Source organism: Triticum aestivum, chromosome 4A (assembly GCF_018294505.1).
Source record: "Triticum aestivum cultivar Chinese Spring chromosome 4A, IWGSC CS RefSeq v2.1, whole genome shotgun sequence".
Lineage (NCBI taxonomy): Eukaryota > Viridiplantae > Streptophyta > Magnoliopsida > Poales > Poaceae > Triticum > Triticum aestivum.
In genome coordinates, this window is record NC_057803.1 from 621198507 (window position 1) to 621219489 (window position 20983).

General features: G+C 46.5%; 3 protein-coding genes, 1 non-coding gene and 1 pseudogene across 6 annotated transcripts; 3 read left to right on the forward strand and 2 right to left on the reverse strand.

Moving 5' to 3' along the window:
• Positions 1 to 430: 430 nt before the first annotated feature.
• LOC123087660 (pentatricopeptide repeat-containing protein At2g27610) lies at positions 431 to 4958 on the reverse strand. The gene is made up of 2 exons (XM_044509706.1): positions 1052 to 4958; positions 431 to 958 (listed from the first exon to the last, which is right to left on the reverse strand). Exon 1 carries the CDS (start codon positions 4905 to 4907, stop codon positions 2838 to 2840), a length of 2070 nt encoding a protein of 689 aa, XP_044365641.1. The 5' UTR covers positions 4908 to 4958; the 3' UTR covers positions 431 to 958; positions 1052 to 2837.
• Positions 4959 to 5075: 117 nt separating this feature from the next.
• Positions 5076 to 9541, forward strand: LOC123087661 (poly(ADP-ribose) glycohydrolase 1). Its single transcript, XM_044509708.1, has 9 exons — positions 5076 to 5670; positions 5781 to 5985; positions 6996 to 7100; positions 7464 to 7582; positions 7718 to 7861; positions 8016 to 8085; positions 8428 to 8565; positions 8744 to 8806; positions 9259 to 9541. The coding sequence occupies exons 1-9, from the start codon at positions 5147 to 5149 to the stop codon at positions 9421 to 9423; spliced, it is 1533 nt and encodes a 510-aa protein (XP_044365643.1). The 5' UTR covers positions 5076 to 5146; the 3' UTR covers positions 9424 to 9541.
• A 73-nt stretch (positions 9542 to 9614) lies between these two features.
• On the reverse strand, positions 9615 to 10616 carry LOC123087663 (thiocyanate methyltransferase 1-like; annotated as a pseudogene).
• Positions 10617 to 11707: 1091 nt separating this feature from the next.
• Positions 11708 to 11810, forward strand: LOC123088718 (U6 spliceosomal RNA). The gene has a single exon (XR_006442029.1). It is a non-coding gene; the product is annotated as a U6 spliceosomal RNA (small nuclear RNA).
• Positions 11811 to 15657: 3847 nt separating this feature from the next.
• Positions 15658 to 20619, forward strand: LOC123087664 (uncharacterized). Of its 3 annotated transcripts, none has more exons than XR_006441464.1 (2): positions 15658 to 16246; positions 20536 to 20619. XR_006441464.1 is itself a non-coding variant. In XM_044509710.1 (2 exons), the coding sequence occupies exon 2, from the start codon at positions 17213 to 17215 to the stop codon at positions 18749 to 18751; it is 1539 nt and encodes a 512-aa protein (XP_044365645.1). In that variant the 5' UTR covers positions 15755 to 16246; positions 17200 to 17212; the 3' UTR covers positions 18752 to 19351. The 3 variants fall into 3 exon arrangements, 1 of the variants encoding a protein (XP_044365645.1); XR_006441465.1 differs by having other exon boundaries at positions 19509 to 20600; XM_044509710.1 differs by lacking the exon at positions 20536 to 20619 and adding an exon at positions 17200 to 19351 and having other exon boundaries at positions 15755 to 16246.
• The last annotated feature ends 364 nt before the right edge of the window (positions 20620 to 20983 follow it).

Sequence of the window (20983 nt, forward strand, 5' to 3'; positions counted from 1 at the left end):
TACAGTTGATGTCCTAGAATTGTCATGTCTGTTCTTCACCCTCTGCCCTATTGGCAGAAGATGTTGCTTGAGAAAGTGTGTCCAGAAGATAAGCCGAAGGGTTTCAATTATGAAAATCTGCCTATTTCTTTGCATCCATATGATCGAATATCCCATGATTATGATGTGCATGGAAATGTTTCTAGGAAAAACTTGAATGACTAAGCCGATTTCATCAAAGAGGGAGACACCTCTGCGCTTAGCAGGTACTCCCTCCGTTCTAAATTACTCGTCGCAGAAATGGATGTATCTAGAACTAAAATACATCTAGATACATCCATATTTGCGACAAGTAATTCGGAACAGAGGGAGTATGATGGAATTCCAGCAATTTTGAGCAACTGAAGAATCCAAAGAAAGATGAAGAGCAGTCTCCTCCACTTGTTCATCACAGAGAACACAATCATACATAGGTCGGCACACGGAAAGTCTTTCTTTTGAGCGGGTTCCTGGTGCATACAGCAAGAACCAAAAGAAGAAGATTTTATGTCTCAATCTCCTAGCACATTTCCACAACCACCTGACAAGAAAATGCGCCTGATGTGCCCCTTTGGAATTCTCAGAATTACTCCTCCAAATGTTTTTCATTCTCAAAAGTCATTTGCACATAAATTTTCTATCTATACAAACAGAAGAGTGTCCGCCTTTTCCTCTAGGCTGCTGAAATCCATGGATTTGCCGTGCCAATAACCATACAACTGTAATGAACTCGCCAACACTGCTGAGGTGCCTGTCATGAGAATCTCTGCTGCAGCGGTTGGCAGCATAACACAACATTTCATGCCATACCTCGAAAATCACCTGAAACAAATCGGTGGGTGTGCCCGATTCCATGCGTAGAAGCTCATGCGCAAGTGGAGTTCCGCACATATGATAAGAATTGAGTCAGCTGGTTCATAATGTGATCGGGGGGCATGTCCTGAAACATGCGAGGCCAAAGTGGTACTTGATATATTGTTCTAAATCCGAATAAGATGTTTAAGTTCAAGCAGATACAAGTAGTAGTATATACCTGTCCGAAAGTGTTCGACATAGCACCAGTGAACTTGTCTTTCTCTTCTATCCTGTTACTACTGGAGCCACTGGGGCCATCATTGTGGAACAATTTCTTGACCACGCCCCATGTAATGGGCCATATCTTCACTCCCACATGATACCAAATATGACCCCAGGATATACGTAGTAATGACTAATGACGTACTCTAATACACAAACTAGAAACTGGATACTAGACACAAATACAAACCATTACCTTCCTCCTGTAAAAAGTTCATTACATACGCCATCAAGTATTGAAAGAAGTTCAACTTCTTTTCTGTAGGTGATGACCTGATCTGAGCATCAGGTGATATATCAGTTCCCTACAAAACATGATTGTTACATGAGTCCACTTTTACAAGAACATGGTAGCTGATAACGCACCACTGGGACACAGTTTTATTCAACAACCAACCAAAGGAATAATTTTGTCCAATGGCTTCAGTAGAGGATCGGCTCCAGTAGAGGATCTTCCTCCAATTGCCTGATTGTAAAGCTATCCTTGATTTCTCCCTGTTTGTGTATGGAATGCAAGCATGTCAGATCATTTAACATGATTTTCTGGTTCAAGATAGAGAAACCCAGTGCTTCCTGATTTCCCTTATCAGCACCAATGGAGTGCATGCCTGAATTAGATTAATTTGATTTTATTCAACTAACCCTTAAAAGCTCTGTGTATTGTATAAATGCCACAGCATTAGTTCACTCTTCCATAAATGCAAATATATAATTGCTGCAAACAAACTAGGTGTGCACTTGAATGCATATGATTTTACTAATAATTTCCAGGAGAAAACACATACTCCTGGATACCTTAACTACTTTTGGTTTGTAGAATCTAGAAAATGTTCTGTAACATAAATTCAATATTTGATCACCTAGATACCTTGACACTTACATATCAATATGATCTTGATCTTGATGCTATCACCTTCATTTACAAAATCTTGGACAAGATACCAAGAGATCCCAGAGATATGTACAAGATCAGTAAGATAAATAACTTGCTGTTTCAGCATCATTGCTGTCAAACTCTGGAATATTTACAACAAAAATGACCAAAGGTATGGCCAGTGGCATCAGAAAATTGCAGGTGAACCAATACACCATAGTGGAACACTGAACGGACAATTCCATCATATGTATCACCAATCTTCTTGAGAACTTGTTAAGAAAATTCTCTCCTCTGAGAAGACAAGCTTCTTCCCTCATTCACTTCAACTATCTAGAGAAATTAGCTCATTTGGTTGACGTTCCGAGGCAATCTTTTAAGTCACAGTCCAAACTGTGAGTGTAACCCGTAGCTAAGTGTCTGTTCTGTTCATGTGATTAGTTAGTGTAGTGCCACACCTGGAGTACTTGAGAAGGCCATGCTACAGCCATACCTGAGTCTAAGAATATCAAAATACAGGATGGTTCCTTGGAAGTTATAAACCCAGTTTACTAGTGAGTCTACTGCCAAATGGGGTAAGTAAATAAAACTAAAGCATAGCAATCGTCGATGTCACACTGAAAGGTGTTTTAATCAACTTTCTGCAGCACATTTTAATTGTTACAGACTGAAAACAATATGCTATTGATAATTTCATATTGCTACATGCCTACATAGCATACAGCACCTATCATTCACATATTTGTAAGCTTATACCAGTAGCTACAAAGAACAGTGTAATGCAAGTGACAATTGGAAAAGAAGAAAGACTCAGTTACCTTGTCAGAAATGGAGGAACCTAGTAGGATATGCACTACTTTTTTCACATCTAAATCTGCATATGTACATCCAACAATTCAACATCTTCATCATAGGCTGTATCTCGCATGGCATTAGACAATTCCCAGAGCATTCGGTAGATGGACGGCGAGTCCGGGTGAGACGCGTCCTGGGCTACGAAGGCGTGCACCTCGTTCCTGACCTCCACCCAGCTGATCCCGGCCTCCTTCTTCACCCCAGCCTCGTCCATCCTGCGCCGCACCATGTCGGCGTCGCGCCACTCCCCGTGCATCGCATGTATGCCAGACATCAGCACGTAGCTTGCCGAGTCCTGGCCTGAGAGCTCCACGAGCTTTTCGGCGGCGAGCCTCCCCGTCTCCAGGTTGCCGTGCAGCCTGCATGACGCCAACATCGTCTTCCACACTAGGACGTCGGGCTCAAAAGGCATCTCCTCGATCAGGCAGAGGGCGTCGTCGAACCTGCCACTACGGCCCAGCATGTCGACCGCGCAGGCATAGTGTGAGGGTGTCAGGAAGGCGCCATACCGGCCGGCCATTGCTGATCTGAAGAATGCCACACCTTCATCCACCATCCCGGCGTGGTTGCAAGCTGCTAGGATTCCCAGGAGCGTCGACTCATTGGGCTCACCGCCAATGGAACACATCTCGCTGAACGCCTTCAATGCCATGTCCACCTCACCGTGCTGCGCGTACCCGTGGATCAGCGAGTTCCAGGACGTCACATCACGGTGATCCATGACGTTGAACACGAGCCTCGCGGGCACGATCTGGCCGCACTTGGAGTACATGTTGATCAACGCGTTCCCCGTGCAGATCTTCATGTCGCACCCTAGCTTCAGGGCTAGGCAATGGAACTGACTCCCTTGGTCCAGCAATGCCAGGTCTGCGCAGGAGCTTAGCACGCTGGAAAAGGCATAGTCGTTTGGCATGAGACCTTGTGAGTGCATCTGGGAGAGCAGTGCTATGGCCTTCTCACCATGGCCGTTCTGGAAGTATGCAGAGATTGCTGCTGTCCAGCTGACAATGTCTGGATCCTCGATGCCGCGGAGCACGGCCTCGAGCTCTTCGACGAGGCCGCTCCTGCCATACATGGAAAGCAGGGCATTCGACACCCGGAGATCACTCGCCAGGTCACGTTTGATGGCCAAAGAGTGAAGCTGACTCCCCAGAGCGATGGACTCACAGGCACCAAGAGCGATCGAGAATGCAAACTCGTTTGGATCAACAATGCCCTCCGAGATCATTTCGTCGAACAGCTGCAGTGCATCCTCCGGCCTACCATCTCTGATGTGCAGCTGCATCATGGTGCACCAGGTGACCACGTTCTTGCACTGGAGGCTGTCGAACACCGTCTTTGCCATGTCGAGCTCACCATTTCTTGAGTAGAAATCGATCAGCGCGCTCCACGCGTAGACGCTCTGTGACGAGCCCATCGCCTTGATCATGTAGCCATGTATCTGCACGCCGAGAACCAGCGGGCAGCACGCCGCCGCCAGGATGCTCGTCACCGTGTGCTCGTTCGGCTCCACTCCCCGCTCCATCATCTGGCTGAGTGCCTCCGCTGCTCGCTTGAACTCGCCGCTCCGGCAGAAGGCCGAGACGAGCGAGGTGTACGCCACGACGTCCGGCGACTCCATCCGGGCCAGCACGGCCTCGGCCGCTCGCGTGGAGCCGCACCGCGCGTAGAGCTCGACCAGGCAGCTCCCAACCCACGCGTCCCCGGCGAGCCCCGCACGCACGGCGAGCGAGTGCAGCTGCTCCCCGGCGCGGAGCGCGCCCGCGGCCGCGCACGCCGCCAGCGCCGCGTTGCACGCGAAGTCGTTCGGCGCGACGCCGGACTCCGCCATGTCCGCGAACATCTCGATCGCGGCCTCGGGGCGCCCGTTGCGTGCCAGCCCGGACACGGCCGAGGTCCAGGCCACGACGTTCTTGCGCGGCATCCGGTCGAACAGGTCCAGGGCGTCCGCCAGCCTGCCGGCCTTCATGAGCCCGTCCAGCCTCTTGCAGTCGCGCACCACCTCCGCCGTCTCGCGCCGGAGGCCGCGGCGCGGCGGCGGGCTTGCTGTCGCCGGGGGCAGCGTGGCGTGCGGCGCGGCCATTGCTCGGCCGTGTCCACTCCCATGGCAGCAGAGAGCTTGAGCCGCAGAGGAACCAACAAGCTGGAAATGGATAAGCTTCAGCCCAGTGTGGCAATTGGGCCGCAATGCTCTCGTGGGCCGGTACGAGCCCGTGTTCGGCCCAACAAAAGAATACACATTGAGGCCCAACGGCGACGCAAGCGAAGCTAGAGAGAGAAGGGAAAGCTGTAGAGAGAGAAGGAGAGAGAGAGAGAGCAGCAATGGAGATGGAGGCGCGCGGCGACCTGCGGTCGATCCTGCCGCTGCTGCCGGTGGTGCTGCGCGGCAGGGCGCTCTTCTGGCCGGCGGCGGCGCAGGAGCAGCTGAGGGCGCTGTCCCTCGGCCCCGACGTGAGCCGGGTCACATCCGGCGACGTCCTCGCCGACGCGCTCAGCGACCTCCGCCAGGCCCTGGCCCTCCGGGCCCTCCCCGCGCGGGCCGCCGAGGGCTACGCGCTCTTCTTCGACGACCTCCTCTCGCGGGCCCACGCGCGGGACTGGTTCTCCGACGTGCTCCCGCGCCTCGCGCGCCTCCTCCTCCGCCTCCCCGCGCTGCTCGAGGACCACTACGCCGGCGCCCGGGCCGCGACCGGGCTCCGTCTCCTGGCGTCTCAGGACGCGGGCCTCGTGCTCCTCGGCCAGGAGCTCGCCGCCGCGCTGCTCGCCTGCGCGCTCTTCTGCCTGTTCCCCACCGCCGGCCGCGGCGAGGCCCGCCTCCCGGCCATCAATTTCGACGCCTTGTTCTCGTATGCCATCAATTTCGGTTCATTTGGGCATCGTAGGGTTTAATTAAACCTTGTAGTGTCAAATTGACTAGCTGTTCTTACTGATCTCCTATGCTTCTATGGTTTGGCAGGGCATTGACTAACAATGCGAGGCAGAGCCAGGAGCACAAAGTGAGGTGCATTGCTCACTATTTCGAGAGGGTGACTGCATCTACGCCTGCCGGTTTTGTGTCGTTTGAGCGCAAGGTTCTTCCGCGCGGCTCCCTCTCCGGTGATGTTACCTACCCTGACAGTGATGCCTGGATTAAATCTAGCGTGCCCCTCTGCCCATTCCGGGTAAGTGGCTTCATATGCTCAATTTTAGCCCTTATGCAGGGCTCCTCTGAAATTATGTAGTGTGCAAGTTATTTGGGTTCACCTGCGTTGGTTAAATCAAAGCTGAACTTCTAGCCAGCATTGTTTCAGAGCATATGCCTCTGTACATGATGTGACATAGCTTGCAGGAAGTCGATTAATTTGTATCTATTAACAACCATCCTAGAAGGTGATACCATCAGGTAGCAGAGATTTAGCTGCTCAAGCAATATCAAGACAACAATCTGGTCTTCTAACAACATAGAATAGCTACTTGTCTACATATTTCACATTTACAGTCATATTTCAGTCTATTACCATTGCCCTAGGCATCCTCGGAAACGACATTAATCTCAGACATGTGTGGTCATTTTGGGATTTGGGAACTCAAAACAGGCAACCGGTGTATGTTACATGAAGTTCAACTTGCTCATTGTACATGCCTGTGGTTATTTTTTTCCAAGTGTCAAGAAAATATTGCAGCTAAACCATAAGGGTGAAGGTGTATTCAATTAAATGTGAGTAGTTTCCTGTAATGAGATCTTAGGAGTACTGAGCAAATTTGCCATGGCTATTAAATTGAGTTTTGTAATCTTCTGTCATTCTATGAAGGTCTGTTTAGAATAGTCGTTTGTTTTTAAATTAGCATGACCTGGCAGGCATTCTTTGGACACACTGGAAAAGTAAATGTGTTTGTCTTTTTTTATGTTATTATCCGTTTGTTCTCCATCATGTGTCTTCATCCTGGGAGAATTGTATGCTGCAATATTGAGTTATTAATTTATGAGCATTTAGATGATGCTATGCGGCGTGATAAATTATCTGTATCCTGTTATTGCACGATAATGGAAATAAGGCTAGTAGGAATGGATAACTCTGTGACACTGGAGTACAACAGCTAGGGTTATCTTTTATCATAATGTTATCAAAATGCCTCATGTTCTTTACAATTATTATGAAGTGCTGATTGTTTGTTTTCTTTTCATTAGTAGGTAATTTCCTCGGGTTTGATAGAAGATGAGGAAGAAGAAGCCCTCGAAGTTGATTTTGCTAATAAATATCTGGGAGGAGGTGCACTTTCCAGGGGTTGTGTGCAGGTCTCCTTTTTCAGTTTCATAAGAAATGTGCCCATTTGGGATTGCAATAATTATGAGGCGTTATTTGTTTAGCACTAGTTTTAGAATATATTCCTACATTCGTTCTGTATGAATTGTATGTCACTTATCCATCATCTTCTATGCTACGGAGTACATAGAAAATTATTGTTGTGTCACTATCTTAAGACCAGTTTTATAAGACTTCATGGGTGTCTGATGCAAATTGAAGTACCTTCATGCTATGTCATCAATCTGCTGGATAGTACACCTTGATGTTGTGCAAGTTGATTAGTTAAGATAATTTACAATGATGCAAGTTTTTTATGGTTTTCTCATAGATGCTATATCTATTCTATGGTACAGGAAGAGATCCGTTTCATGATAAATCCAGAACTGATTGTAGGCATGCTCTTCATGGCTTCAATGGAAGATAATGAGGCTATAGAAATTGTCGGTGCTGAAAGGTTCTCACAGTATATGGGGTTAGTTTAAATCTTTCCACCCTTCGCTTGATTTAGTTCATAAATGAAAAGAAAAAGTCTGACAATACTAATTAGCTATGGCATTTCCAGCATGATTTTTACATTGTAAATGGACACTTCATTTGCTTCTTTCAGGTACGGCTCCTCATTCCGCTTTGTCGGTGATTATTTAGATATGAAGCCCCTTGATGCAATGGGTCGACGAAAAACTAGGATTGTAGCAATTGATGCCTTGGACTGCCCAACTAAGTTACAGTATGAAACTAGTGGTCTTTTAAGGTATGTCTTGTTCATGTTTCACTTCAGAGCAATGTATCACAGTATTTCATGATTTATTGGTAGCTTGTTGTGGTCGCTATCCTTCGTAAACGAAATATAGTTGTATACTTGTTTGTTTTCCTAATTCATTTTCATCGGTACTACATCTCTGCAGGGAAGTGAACAAAGCATTTGTTGGTTTTTTGGATCAATCAAAGCATCAGTTCGATGTGAAGCCTTTCCAGGTGTTTACCTAACAAGCCATGAAGTTTCTGTTAATTGAATCCTTCTATGAATTACCTAATTTCAAACACAAGTGGCAAACATTATCATCTCCATCTCTGCTAAGGTTCAGAAAATGACTTGATAGCATGTATTTGCCCCTATCATTTATTTTATGTCCGTCGACCAATAAAGTAATAAACTGTCGGAATGAAGTTCTGCTGCATGTGTATATAATTTCAAATGAGGTCTAACATGATAAGTAGTGGCCTAAAATACCTAAAACACATGCACGCCATTAGAAGGTGGTGTCTATATGTTCTGAACTTCTGATCATTTTTTTAACTTTTAACACATGGTTCCAGGATTCTAATTCCAAGGATAATCATCCAAGTGTCAACTCAGTTGACTGTGTAGGAGTTTCAACCGGAAACTGGGGTTGTGGGGCTTTTGGTGGAAACCCTGAAATTAAGAGCATGATTCAGTGGCTTGGCGCATCACAGGTACAGGAAAAATGTTATTACACAATGGAATTTTCAGGAATAGGAGTTCATCTGTTTGTTCCCAATTAAATATCTATACCTCATTTTTTTTAAAGAAGGTTAAATGTCTATACCGGTAAATTCAACTATGAACATTGTTGGAGTGATCAAAATATATTTGGCGGTTCTTATTTTGCAGGCACACCGACCTTTTGTTAATTACTATACTTTTGAGGATGCGTCACTTAGAAGATTAGAAGAGGTACCACAATACTATGAAAACCTTTTCACATTTTTTGCGTATGCAGTTATGCACAGAAGTAGAACGACTAAAATATAGCCGATTTTCGAAGTTGTAGTAGTTTTGCCTGTCTAGCGGTGTTCATGGTTCCACGGCCACTCACTGAATTGTCTTGGGATTGGCAAATATAGCAATCCTACATTAAATTCTGTTAAATTTTGGTTTTCAGTGTGACTCAACCAATGATTGAAGGTGATGTGATTTCTAAGATGAGCCTAATAAACCGGAAAGGAGAGAATAACTTATTTGCACACTAAAGCCTAAAACTAGATATGATGGATGGTTCTAGATGGAGGCAGGGACCCTCCTTTTTCTTTTCTCCACCGAATCGAGTCGGTCCTAATCCCATGCTGTCAAGCTTTCCTTTTTTGTTCTCTTCAGCTTATAATTTTTGCATCATTCTGCTGTGACAGGTGATCCAGTGGGTATTACGCCACGGATGGACTGTCGGCGAGTTGTGGCACATGATTGTCGAGTATTCATCCCAGAGGCTCAAAAGAGAAACTTTCGACGGCTTTTTGACTTGGTTACTTCCAGAAGACAGCGCCAATAATGACGCCGATTACATGTGCGAGTAGCCCAGTTTCGTGAGGTTAGCATCTGTGTGATGTGTGAACAGTAACTTGCAAAAACATTACTCGGATATTTGTTTCCCTGACCAGAAACTAGCAATGTGTGAGACCAATTCAGAATTTCCATGAATCAGCCACACGATTCACGATCGATGAAGGATATCTGCTCAATAGAAATAAACACACACACACACACATATTGTTTAAAATGTGCCACTAACATGATAACCATACATTGGTTTTATAAATAATTATTATAATAGAAAGGGTTGTGTGCATCGATATACTATTTTGCATGTCATGCCATGCCTCTCCACTGTAACCTCTCGTAGATATACTATTATAATAGGAAGGATTCGATGAAGAAACCCAGGGGTTTGAGCACCTCCTCGTAGCTGCATATGCATAGATGATTGACAAGAGACAGTGAGATGAAGAATTGGCATTTCTGTCTCTCAACATTGTGATGGATTGTATTACTAGTAGGAAAAATGTACTAGCAGGGATGTGATGCTTACTCGAGCACTGTCGTGTTGTACGGTGGCCCCGAGTCTTGGTCTTGAGGCTGAAATGCATCCATGCATGATCATTACAGTGCCGATCATCCGGCGGCGCCCAGGTGAAGAAGTCGGCGGTGATGAAGGCCACGTCGGGCGACGACGATGACCGCTGACTGGCCTTCTGGATGACGGCGTCGCAGACGTCGAGGCCCACCACGGAGCGGCGGCCGCCGGACAGGGCCACCGCGTCGTATCCCTGCAGGGCGCGTGCGTGCGTGCATGAGGTTGCCAGTTATTATCTCTCTTACAATTGAACGAGTAGAGCGTGTGCTACGTAACGTACCCCGCCGCAGCCGGGGACGAGGACGGTGGCGCCGCCGGCGGGGAGGGTGCCGGACTGCACCAGCTTGACGACGACCGGCGTGGGCTGGCCCAGGTCCCACGGCGTCACGCCCTGCTCCCAGCACCGCCTCCACCCCTCTGCAACACAACTATTTCAGTCGAATAATAGCAGATATACAGACAGTGGATTGCTCCTTGCATGCCGAGTAAGCGTACGGTGCCAGCACAGCACCTGAGGACTGGGGCCCGTCGACGAGCTGCCGGAGCCGGACGATGGCCGGGTTGGAGCCGTCGAGGACCTGCCCGACACCGAATCCCCCGGCGTTCGCGTCTGCCACGGCCGTCGACGCCATTCTACCTTACTGAAACTGCTACAGTAATAATAACAGATGCACAGACAGAGCCGACTGTTTTTTCGCCTTCAAAACAACTCCAGACATACCCCGTATAAATACTGCCGCTCCACCCCCCTCAACCCGTGCGTCACTGCATACGTGCTTCGGCCTCTCCTTTACAAATCTCTGCCAAAAATCCCGACAATTTGCCATGAATTCGCTCCGAATAGAATAACGAAGCTTATAAAGGAGATAAAGAAAGAGTAAAAGAGAGCGACTGGCCCGTGGCTGCAGGCCTCTTGTTCCTCTTCAGAACGAAAACCTCAGACGTACCAGTATGCGTTTATCATCACAAATAGAAACAACTGCAGCCAAAATCATGATCCATAAATTTTGTGTATCCATGAAACAGTGACAACCAGAGAGTGAGACACCTACGCCAGGTTTTCGTCCGTGCTGGGGAAGGGCAGACCTGATGACTAGCCACATTCTAAATTCACCAACAACAAAAACAAAACCTCCAATGCTCATCATCAGCACAGATATTTACATTTATTTACACGAGAAATAAGCCGAACTGCGCATTCACATAGTGAGAAGTCGATTTTCTTTTTTTTAGAAAAAAGCTAAGAAGTCAAATTTAATGATCCGGGAAAAATATTGATCAGCGGTTAAAAGAAGAAAGCTTCAAGGTGCCATGTCACATGACACAGTACGAGATGTAAATGCTAGTAGTTCATAGTCACGCAAAAAAAAATGTTCATCTAGGAGAAACCACATGGACTCACGGACGGGCTCATAGATATATCTTCGTTTCATTTTTAGAGGTACAACACACATTATCAGGTCAGCTCAATATAACACCAAGGCTCAATCTAAAAAAGAAAACCAGGCTCGTTCTTCCGTAAGAAAACACGAAGGCCCATTACGCTCTTCCGTTAATTTGGGCCACGCCAAGGGAGATCCAGCCGACTGCTTGCGGCCCACCACGCGTCCGATGGCTCCCGGCTGGACAGCACGGGGAGTAAAGGCAGACGCTAGTTTGTTTAGTCCCACATCGGCCAGCGAGGGCGAAGCGAACCTGTTTATAAGCCTGAGCGCGGCAGCTGCATCGTCCCTTCGGGGACATCCGATAAAATTGGAACGATACAGAGAAGATTAGCATGGCCCCTGCGCAAGGATGACACGCACAAATCGAGAAATGGTCCAAATTTTTTGAGATTTCGCGCGCAGGTCCCTGGAGGTCTTCTTTTCTAGCCCCTCACGTGCAGTCGTGCACTGCACTTCTTATCTTATATAAAGGTCCTTGGTGTTTTCATTATCTGCCAGAAGTGCCCTCACGACTGCCATTTCAAACTTGAAGGCTTGAAGCCACGGGCCTTTTGTTCTCTGGTATTACAAAATACATCCTCTGTGTAATAACTTTTTAACCTTTTGTTTTCAAGTCTACTCAATCTTATTTCTGTCTTTTATCTATGTATATGCCAGTCTAATATTAATTAAGTTTCATGGTCATTCTTTTGTTGCCATGTCCTCACATATATGATTTTGCTCCTTAATTTGTTTTAAGGGATTATCTCAGTCGCAACTGTGTGCTTTGCTCATAATGCAGAAACATGTTCCATTAGTTTATTCGATTACGCAACCATCTAGCGAGCTCATCCAACAACTGTAAGAGAGATGATCATGAAAATTGCTACAAATTAAGGGGTATGGGGCAGCAGTGCCACCATGCATCACTCTTTGTGTGTTAGCATGAAAATTGCTACAAATTAAGAGGTATGGGGCAGCAGTGCCACCATGCATCACTCTTTGCGAGTTGGATTCTAGTATCACTACTGGAAAATGTTGTTTGCCTAGTAACACTGTCCTTGCCGAGTTCCCATTCACGGGGTGTTGGTAAACCTCGCCTTTGCGGACTGGGACTCAACTGAGGACGGCTTTTGTCGAGAGCCTTTCTAGAAAAAACTCAACAAAAGGTAACTACTCGGGGGAGGCCTATATAGTGTTCATATCCTCTTGATTTATCAAAAAGGTAACTACTCGGGGGAGACAGTAGGCGCCGCACTTTTTGATAAATCAAAACGGCCCTTACTGTCTACCGGTGACGGCGGGTCACTTTTGTTGAGTGCCAAAACAACTGAAATCGACATACCTATCACATCCTTCCGCTTCATCTTCCCGCTATAGTAAAGGCATGCGGCGCCTAACCCCCTAGTTACTGCACATCGCCGCCATCACCATAGTCGCCCCCTCCATCGAGCTTGGTACCCAAAATTTTATGAACGTTGTGGTACAGCGCGTCGCGGCTCCCTCTTTTTGATAATTCAAGAGGATATGAAATGGACGGATGCGTCATATCCTCAACAAAATCGGTATAAAGTGCCCTTTACAATTTCTGGAGATTGTGGAGGTTATGCCTAAATTCAGAGTCGCCAACGTAGTCTCCGATTTTTCCGTGAGCATGAGTACAAATGCACATAGAAGCAAACTATCAAGGAGGTGTCCCCGACGTCCTCCAGTACATAGACCGGTCATATTGTACAATCTCCTTCGGCAGAACATATCGCCCAGATTACATCTCAAACCCCGGCAAATTCGCCCTTGTCGTAGACCCAATCATCGACAGCTGCCAGCTCCCCAAGGTCCTGATGGACGACGAGTCCAACCAGTCAGTGTTGCTGCTGATCCGGCCGCACAGGTGTGTCTGCATTGCCCGTTGGTATGCAGCCCAGCTTTCTGGAGCCAGAAGATACCCCTAACGCTAGAGGTAGATGTTGAAGGCGTTGCGGTCCCTGATGGGACCGCTGATGCGATCTGCTGGAGTGGCGGGACGCACACGTGGAAGCCATCGTGGCGGTCGATGACAAATGCCAATGCGCCAAAGAAGACGGTGCGGGAAAGGGGGGCTGGTGGGTTGACGTCGATCTGGCCCGTCCTGTCCGTAGTGAAGATGAAGGAGCCGAAAGTTAGGCTTTCTTCCGACGGGAGGCCACGAAAGGTCGAGTTGATCTGATCTGGGACCAGTCTCCAGCCGACGCTGCCCGTGCCTTGCGCGCTAACTGATCTGGGGTCAGATTATGTGAGAACTTGGGTGCGTAACTCTAAAAGTTTTACCATTTCCTTGAAAGGTCATACCAACAACAACAAGAACATAGCCTTTAGCCTCAAACAAGTTGGGGTAGGCTAGAGGTGAAACCCATAAGATCTCGCAACCAACTCATGATTCTGGCACATCGATATCAAGCTTCCACGCACCCCCGTCCATGACTAGTTCTCTAGTGATACCCCAGTCCTTCAAATCCCTTTTTACGGACTCCTCTCATGTCAAGTTCGGTCCACCCGGACCTCTCTTGACATTATCAGCACACTTTAGATTCTCTATGCACTAGCGCTTCTGGAGGCCTGCGTTGAATATGCCCAAACCATCTCAGACGATGTTGGACAAGCTTCTCTTCAATAGGCGCTATCCCAACTCTATCTCATATATCATCATTCCGGACTCGGTCCTTCCTTGAAATGTCATACCAACATTTTAAATTTAAAAATTCAAACTTTAATTGGCACAAGTATACAAGAAATTATCAACGACTTGCAACAGTCTCGGTGCTAGGACTGAGTGGTAGTACTAGCGTTGGGTACTAGGTCCACGCCTCAAATGTGGCCGGACCCAAAGTTGGTTGGTTAGTGACTGTCATCAAATCGCTTAGCATGTGCCGTCAGTGTTTTTTGTCACTATCATTTTCTCGGCGCGGTGTAAAGTGTCACGTTTTGTAAAGTGATGATTTTTTTAGAGTTAAGAGGCGAAAGGGGTGGTTCTATGCAGTTTACTCTGTCTAATCTGACTGATACTCCGAAATGTAGGAGATCGTTTGTAGCATTACGAACAAGTGACAGTGTTGAACCAAATATCTCAAATTAAACTACGATTCGAATCTGACTGATACGTGTCAATTCAACGCCGCCGCCGGCCGGATTGCCGATTGGTAATTCGAAATGGAGTCTCGTACGTGGCGTCCTGGCCGACTGGCAGTCGAAGACGGTCTTGGCCCGCCCCTAATTCGAAATGGAGTCCGTCACTGCGGGAGATGTCTATTATATATACCCACGCACCCACCCAACTCCATACCATCAGATCGATCGTCTGTTCCTTCTCCGGCCAAGGCGCCTTCTCTCTCTGAAAGGCAAAGCGCTTGGTGTTTCTTGGATCGAGAGAGATCAGCAATGTATTCCGTTGAGCGAGCAATGGCCAAAGCCGCCGCGTCCCTTCTCCCGGGTCTTCTCCCGACCCCGCCGACGAGGCCGTGCCTCATCATCCTGCCGGCTTCGTTCGCCTCCAAGCCCAAGCCCGGCCGCGCCGACTCCGTCGAGAGGTGGGACGCGCACAAGAAGGACAAGAAGCCCACGAGCCCAGCCTCGTCGTGCTCCAGCGGCTCAAGCCCCGGCCGAGCCTCCTCCTGCCAGCGTTGGGACATAAACAAGCACATCTCCGGCAGCAGCTGCACGTCATCGTCGTCAAGCCGGCGAAGCAGCACGAGCTCCGTCGGGTCCTCACCGTGCGGGAGGTGGGATAGCAACAAGCAGCTGCCGCCCAGCCGCACGACCTCCGCTGATCGCTGGGACACGCACAAGAAGCCTTGCCCCGCACAAGCTGCCGTCGTGAGCCGGAGCCGGACAGGCGACAAAGAGGACCAGGGGGAAGACACAACGGCGATGGTTCTGAAACCGACAGCGCCGCGCATTGGCCCCATGTTCTCTGGCCCGAGCTTCGTCGCGTCGCCTGACCCAAGCATGCTTCCAATGCCGCCGGCCTTCTTTCGCTCGCGGAACCCGGGACCGGGAGTTGTTCCTGCTGTACAAGCCTTCTAGGGTTACATTAGCTACTAGTTGCTCGTTGGCACTGCTTATTTAGTAATTCAACATGCGCGCAGTTTGTAACTAGTGTGTACTGTCTACTGTGTAGTACTATTGATTTAGGCTGCAGTGTGCATCTTAATTTCGATCATTTTGAGTTCATGCATACACTACAAGAAAATATATCATTTGCCACCAGATATTTTGTCACCAAGCGGTTTGGTGGCTGAAGATGTACTAATTGCAACCAGCTAATTAGTTCCTTGGTCACCATAGGCCTATGTGTTGTACCCTCATGACTTTGTATCCAGTGGAGAAATAGCAACCAAGGGCTAATATGCAAAAAGGCAAGTCACCTTCCTAGCGTCTCTCCAAATCCCCCAAATCAGATCGACATCCCTGGCGGCGGCCGACGCGTTCCTTGGTGGCTGACTCGTTCCTGCCGGCGGAGGGGGCGGCGGAAGGCGGAGGGCGCGCTCCCCGCGGCGGCTGGCGTTTTCCTCGCGGCAGAAGAGAGGGGGCTCTTCCTTGCGGCAGTGGCGGGCGTGTTCCTCGCGACGGCGGCGGCGACGGGCGTGTTCCTCGCGACGGCAGCGGCGGGCTTGTCCCTTGCGGCGGTGGTGGCAGCTCGGCTGCGTGGGGGAGGTGAAGCAGCGGCGGCAACGGCCGCGTGGTCGAAGGGAAGGGGCGCCTAGGGTTCCTCCTTCCCCAACCCCAACCAGCTCTGCAGGAACCGACGCCCCAAGCTCGCCAACGAGATCTCGCTCTCACCGTCAACACCAGAAAAAGCTTCAACCCGTAAGACTGATCTCCTCTCTGTCCTTGCCTCCTTCCCTGTGTCTCTCCATTAATTTCCTTGGAGTACTTGATGGCTAGATCATGCACTTCAAGTGTTTGTGGAAATGTGTAAGTAAAATATACATGTAGCTTACCGTTTGTGATTTGGAAACTGGCTTGGCCTACCATGTAGAGTTCGGTTGTGTGATTTGAATATAATGTCAATATTGGCTTGGTCCGGTTGATGCGTTGTGTAGAATAATGGCAATACTGAGAGTTAGATTATCCTGAGAGTTAGATTATCCTCTTCAAAACCAGAGTAGTAGAATAATGGCAATACTGCCGTGCCCAACCGGGCCATAATATACATATAGTCTTGGTTTTGCTTGTAGTAAAATATACAGCATAATGTTACTGCATATTGATACTTACAACATCAGGACTTGTAGTATATTTTAGTAGTACAATGTTTAGAAAGGATATGCAGTTCTGTGATGACTATCTTCAAATACTGTTCTGTGAAGACTGTCTTTGTATAATGTTGCAGTATAATATTTGAAGACTGTCTTTGTATACAATTCTAGTATAAAGTTATAGAGTTCCATGGCTGCTGTTGTTGTGATATTAAATTTTAGTATAATGTTACTGCATATAAAATAATTACATAAGCAAGCTGCGTGTTTAGTTTGATAAAGTACAAGTTTTCTTTTGAAAATACAGTGGCAATGTGACATATATATGGGGTACTGTAGGATTGTTATTTTGATAAATATAAGCCTGATTTAACCGAAATTCAGTAGATCAATTAGTTTATCATGTCGGGTGGACTGGTTGAAAATGATTGACATAGCTAGCCTGATTCCTTTCGTGATTGAGGTGTTTACCGGCAGATATAATGATTTGTAGCTAATGTGGTTATGTTGTTATATTTTACATTTCTAGTACTTTGGTTCACTTGTAGAGTGCTTGTGCAGGAAAAGATATAGTATGGATAAGAGTTGGATGAGGTTGCCTGATAGGTTTTCAAGTGATTACATTTCAGGGGTGAATGCATTCATTGATTTTGCTTGTCAACATAACAGCGGCAATGATAAGATGCGTTGCCCTTGTGAAACTTGTATGAATATAAGTCAGCAGAGTGTTAGTCAAGTTCGAACCCATTTGTTATTGTATGGCATACAAACTTCGTACACAAAATGGATATTCCATGGAGAACAAGTTAGCAATGATGAAGACCAAGTTGATGAGTCACTTGAAGATGAGGAAGATCTTGATGATTTTGATGGATTTGATATGGTCCAAGATCTGCTAGGAGATACCCATAGAGCCACGGTTGGGGTTGACGAGCAAGAGAACCATAATCCTGCTGGAGGTAGCATTCCGGAGCCCAATGAGTCATCGACCAGATTTGACGGCTTGCTGAGAAGTTCACAACGTGAGCTATACCCGGGCTGCAAAGGCCACTCGGTGCTATCCTTTGTTTTAAAGCTGGTACACCTCAAAGATCTTAACCATTGGAGCAACAAATCTTTTGACATGTTACTCAAGCTTCAGAAGGAGGCTTTGCCAGCCGGTAACTCGCTTCCAGCCACGTACTATGAAGCAAAGAATATGTTGAGAGATCTAGGGCTAGGTTATGAAAGTATTGATGCTTGCATAAATGATTGTGTTCTATTCTGGAAGGAGCATGAGGACAAGGATGAGTGCCCAGTTTGTAAGGAATCGAGGTGGAAGACACAGAAGGGCAAGGGGAAGCAAGTACCTCAGAAAGTGTTGCGCTACTTTCCCTTAATCCCTAGATTACAACGGCTGTTCATGAACAAGGAAATAGCTTCAGATTTGCGTTATCATAGGGATAAGAGAGTTGTCGAACCAAATGTGTTGAGGGGTCCTCCGGATGGCGATGCTTGGAAACATATGGATAAGAAATATCCCTGGCTGGAAGAAGACCCTCGCCATTTGCGGCTCGGGGTTGGCACCGATGGTTTCAACCCATTTGGAATTATGAGTAGCTCATATAGTGTGTGGCCTGTCATTGTAGTTGTGTATAACTTGCCTCCATGGAGAAGCATGAAAGAGCCCTTCCTGCTCATGACATTATTGATCCCTGGGAAGAAGTCACCGGGAAGGGACATTGATGTGTATTTGAGGCCATTGGTTGAAGAACTAAAGCAATTATTTAATCTAGGAGTTGTTACTTTTGACGCTGTTGAAGGAGGTAGTTTCAATATGCGTGCAATATTGCTATGGACTATCCACGACCTTCCAGCACTAGGTTCAGTATTTGGGTATTCTACAATGGGCTACAAGGCATGCCCTGTTTGCCTAGATGGAACCTATTCGCAACCACTTCGAAGCAAAATTGGTTTCTTAGGCCATAGGAGGTACTTGCCTATTCGCCATAGGTGGCGCAAAAGTAAGGCCTTCAATGGTAAGAAAGAGAAAGCGTTGCCACCAAAACAACTATCTGGGAAAGACATTTTTGAATTGCTGCAGAAGTTAGATCATCTCCAGGGCTTCAAATAAGGAAAACACCCTGGAAATAAGAAAAGAAAGGCATCTTCAAAGGACATGCCAGGGAAAAATTTCACAAAGATGAGCATCTTGTTTGAGCTACCATATTGGAAGGATCTGAAATTGCCACACAATCTTGATGTCATGCACATTGAAAAGAACATTTGTGAGAGCTTATTCGGGACTTTATTAAACATAGATGGCAAGTCCAAGGACACACTTAAGGCCCGCAAGGACTTAGAAGACATGAATATCAGAGCAGATCTACACTTGAATGATACGGGAAGTAGCGTAGAAAAGCATCATGCATGGTACACATTAACCAGAGATGAGAAACTTGAGTTTCTGCAATCCCTAGAATTTATTTGCTTCCCAGATGGATTTGCTGCAAATATATCAAAAGGTATAAGTAAAGATGGGAAATTAACTGGGTTGAAGACACACGACTACCATATTCTTCTTAAAAATATCACATATTATGCTATTCTTAAAAATATATATGTCCTGGATTACCCCAATGATCGACATGTTGCTTTATTTGAGTGTGAACGGTATGATTTAGAGAGTAACAAGCCTGTGAGTATAGCTAGTAATACATGTATACATTTTCAACAATCATTTGAGGCCAGGATATAGACCTGCTCCAACTTCTTCTTCTGATGGAAATGGTATGATCAGTTTGCCTCTGCTTCAAACAATCAAAATACTATGTGATTTGGCAAATTTCTTCTTGATCTTAATCTTGATGGTCCAAATTTGTGAATCACAGGCTCTCTGGTGTCGGATGGAGGGTCCAGGTATTCTTGATCAGGTTGCTAGCTTTATTTTGTGTTGTTTACCTCACCAACCAAACACGCTCCTGCAGTGCTTTCCCCTGGCCGGCACGATTCAATGCTGCACTTTCCCTGCTTTTCGTGCCTGCTACCACATCTCAAGAAAGGCACATTGCATTGCCCATTAATTGTCTGCCTTACCTAGTCATTCTATTAGTTAATCCCCGACACAAGCTTGTCTTTCTCGTCTTGGGCGAATGACACGGCTTGGCACTAGTTAACTTGCCATTTCTTCATTGACGATTAGCTAGCCTTAAACACTACTGGCCTCTGAATTTTTGGGTGTGCCGGTGCACCTAGATCCACCCCGTTGCTTCTTCAAAATGCCAGATCAATCTACTTGTCTGACTGAATTCTCTTGACCACATTTACTCTCGCTTAGTCGAGTTCTGCCACCACCCATGCACTCTGGTTATTAACACCAGTTTAAGTTAATTTAATGCGCTCATTTTTATTTGATTAGTTTGCTGCGACGCTGATAATATTAAGTGTACGTACATTAGCTCAAGTCTTGGATGTAATCACGTATGCAGTCTGTTTACTTTTGCTAGATCTGACCTGACCATGTTCCTTAATGTTGGTTTCACACCGATTCGTTAGTTCATTATCCAGCGGTGTCTCTTGGTGGACAATTGGATAGTTATTGGTTTCGACCCATGGGAGTTGGAGAATAATGTGATTCAGAGTTAGCTAGGTACAAATGTATAGTAGAAATTAAAAGTAGGTAGGTGGCAAAGTAGGTAGGTGATTCAGAGTTAGCTACGTACAAATGTATTTCCTGTGTATGTGTGCAGTTTTTCTTCCTGTGATGTTGTTGAGCTTCTGAGCTATGGCAAAGCTGATCAAGTGACTGGCAATTTGGTGTCTCTAGCTTAGTTTATTGGCATGCTTGCACTCTTTCTGATGTTTGTTATGTCTGGTGTTGTTAATGAAATAACATGTGCTCTGGCCACCATTATATAGGAGATGACCTTGGAGGAGCAGCGGAAAGCAATACTCGCGCTAAAGACTGAGAAGAGAAAACTAGTTGGATCTAAAGAAAATTAGTGTACAAATGCTAAATGTAATGTTTGGATCATATTGGGGTCTACTGATTGGATCATATGTTCAGATCAGTACTAAACGTGGTACTGTACTTTGCAAATGCTAGAGTGGTATTTCCTACTTGCAAAACAAAATTCAGTTTAGCATGTAATGTTTGGATCATAAGTTTACAAATGTTGATTCTGAACTTCTGAATGTTGATTCTGAACTGCCAAATGTCTAAAATTCTGAGATTTCTTGCATACTGCAAATGTCAGCGTGTGACAATATATTGTACCTATGATATAGTTGCTTTCTCATGCCTGTAGTTACCAAGGTTTATAGTTTTCTGGTTACAAAATATGTCTAGTCTCCAACATGTAGTTGG

What these genes read in the sequence shown, in the direction of transcription:
- LOC123087660 (XM_044509706.1), bottom strand. Translation starts at nt 4,907, where the DNA reads ATGGCCGCGCCGCACGCCACGCTGCCCCCGGCGACAGCAAGCCCGCCG.
- LOC123087661 (XM_044509708.1), top strand. Translation starts at nt 5,147, where the DNA reads ATGGAGATGGAGGCGCGCGGCGACCTGCGGTCGATCCTGCCGCTGCTG. An exon ending in AATTTCGACGCCTTGTTCTC is followed by an intron (nt 5,671 to 5,780) that starts GTATGCCATCAA and finishes ATGGTTTGGCAG; the next exon opens with GGCATTGACTAACAATGCGA. An exon ending in CACTTAGAAGATTAGAAGAG is followed by an intron (nt 8,807 to 9,258) that starts GTACCACAATAC and finishes CTGCTGTGACAG; the next exon opens with GTGATCCAGTGGGTATTACG.
- LOC123087664 (XM_044509710.1), top strand. Translation starts at nt 17,213, where the DNA reads ATGGATAAGAGTTGGATGAGGTTGCCTGATAGGTTTTCAAGTGATTAC.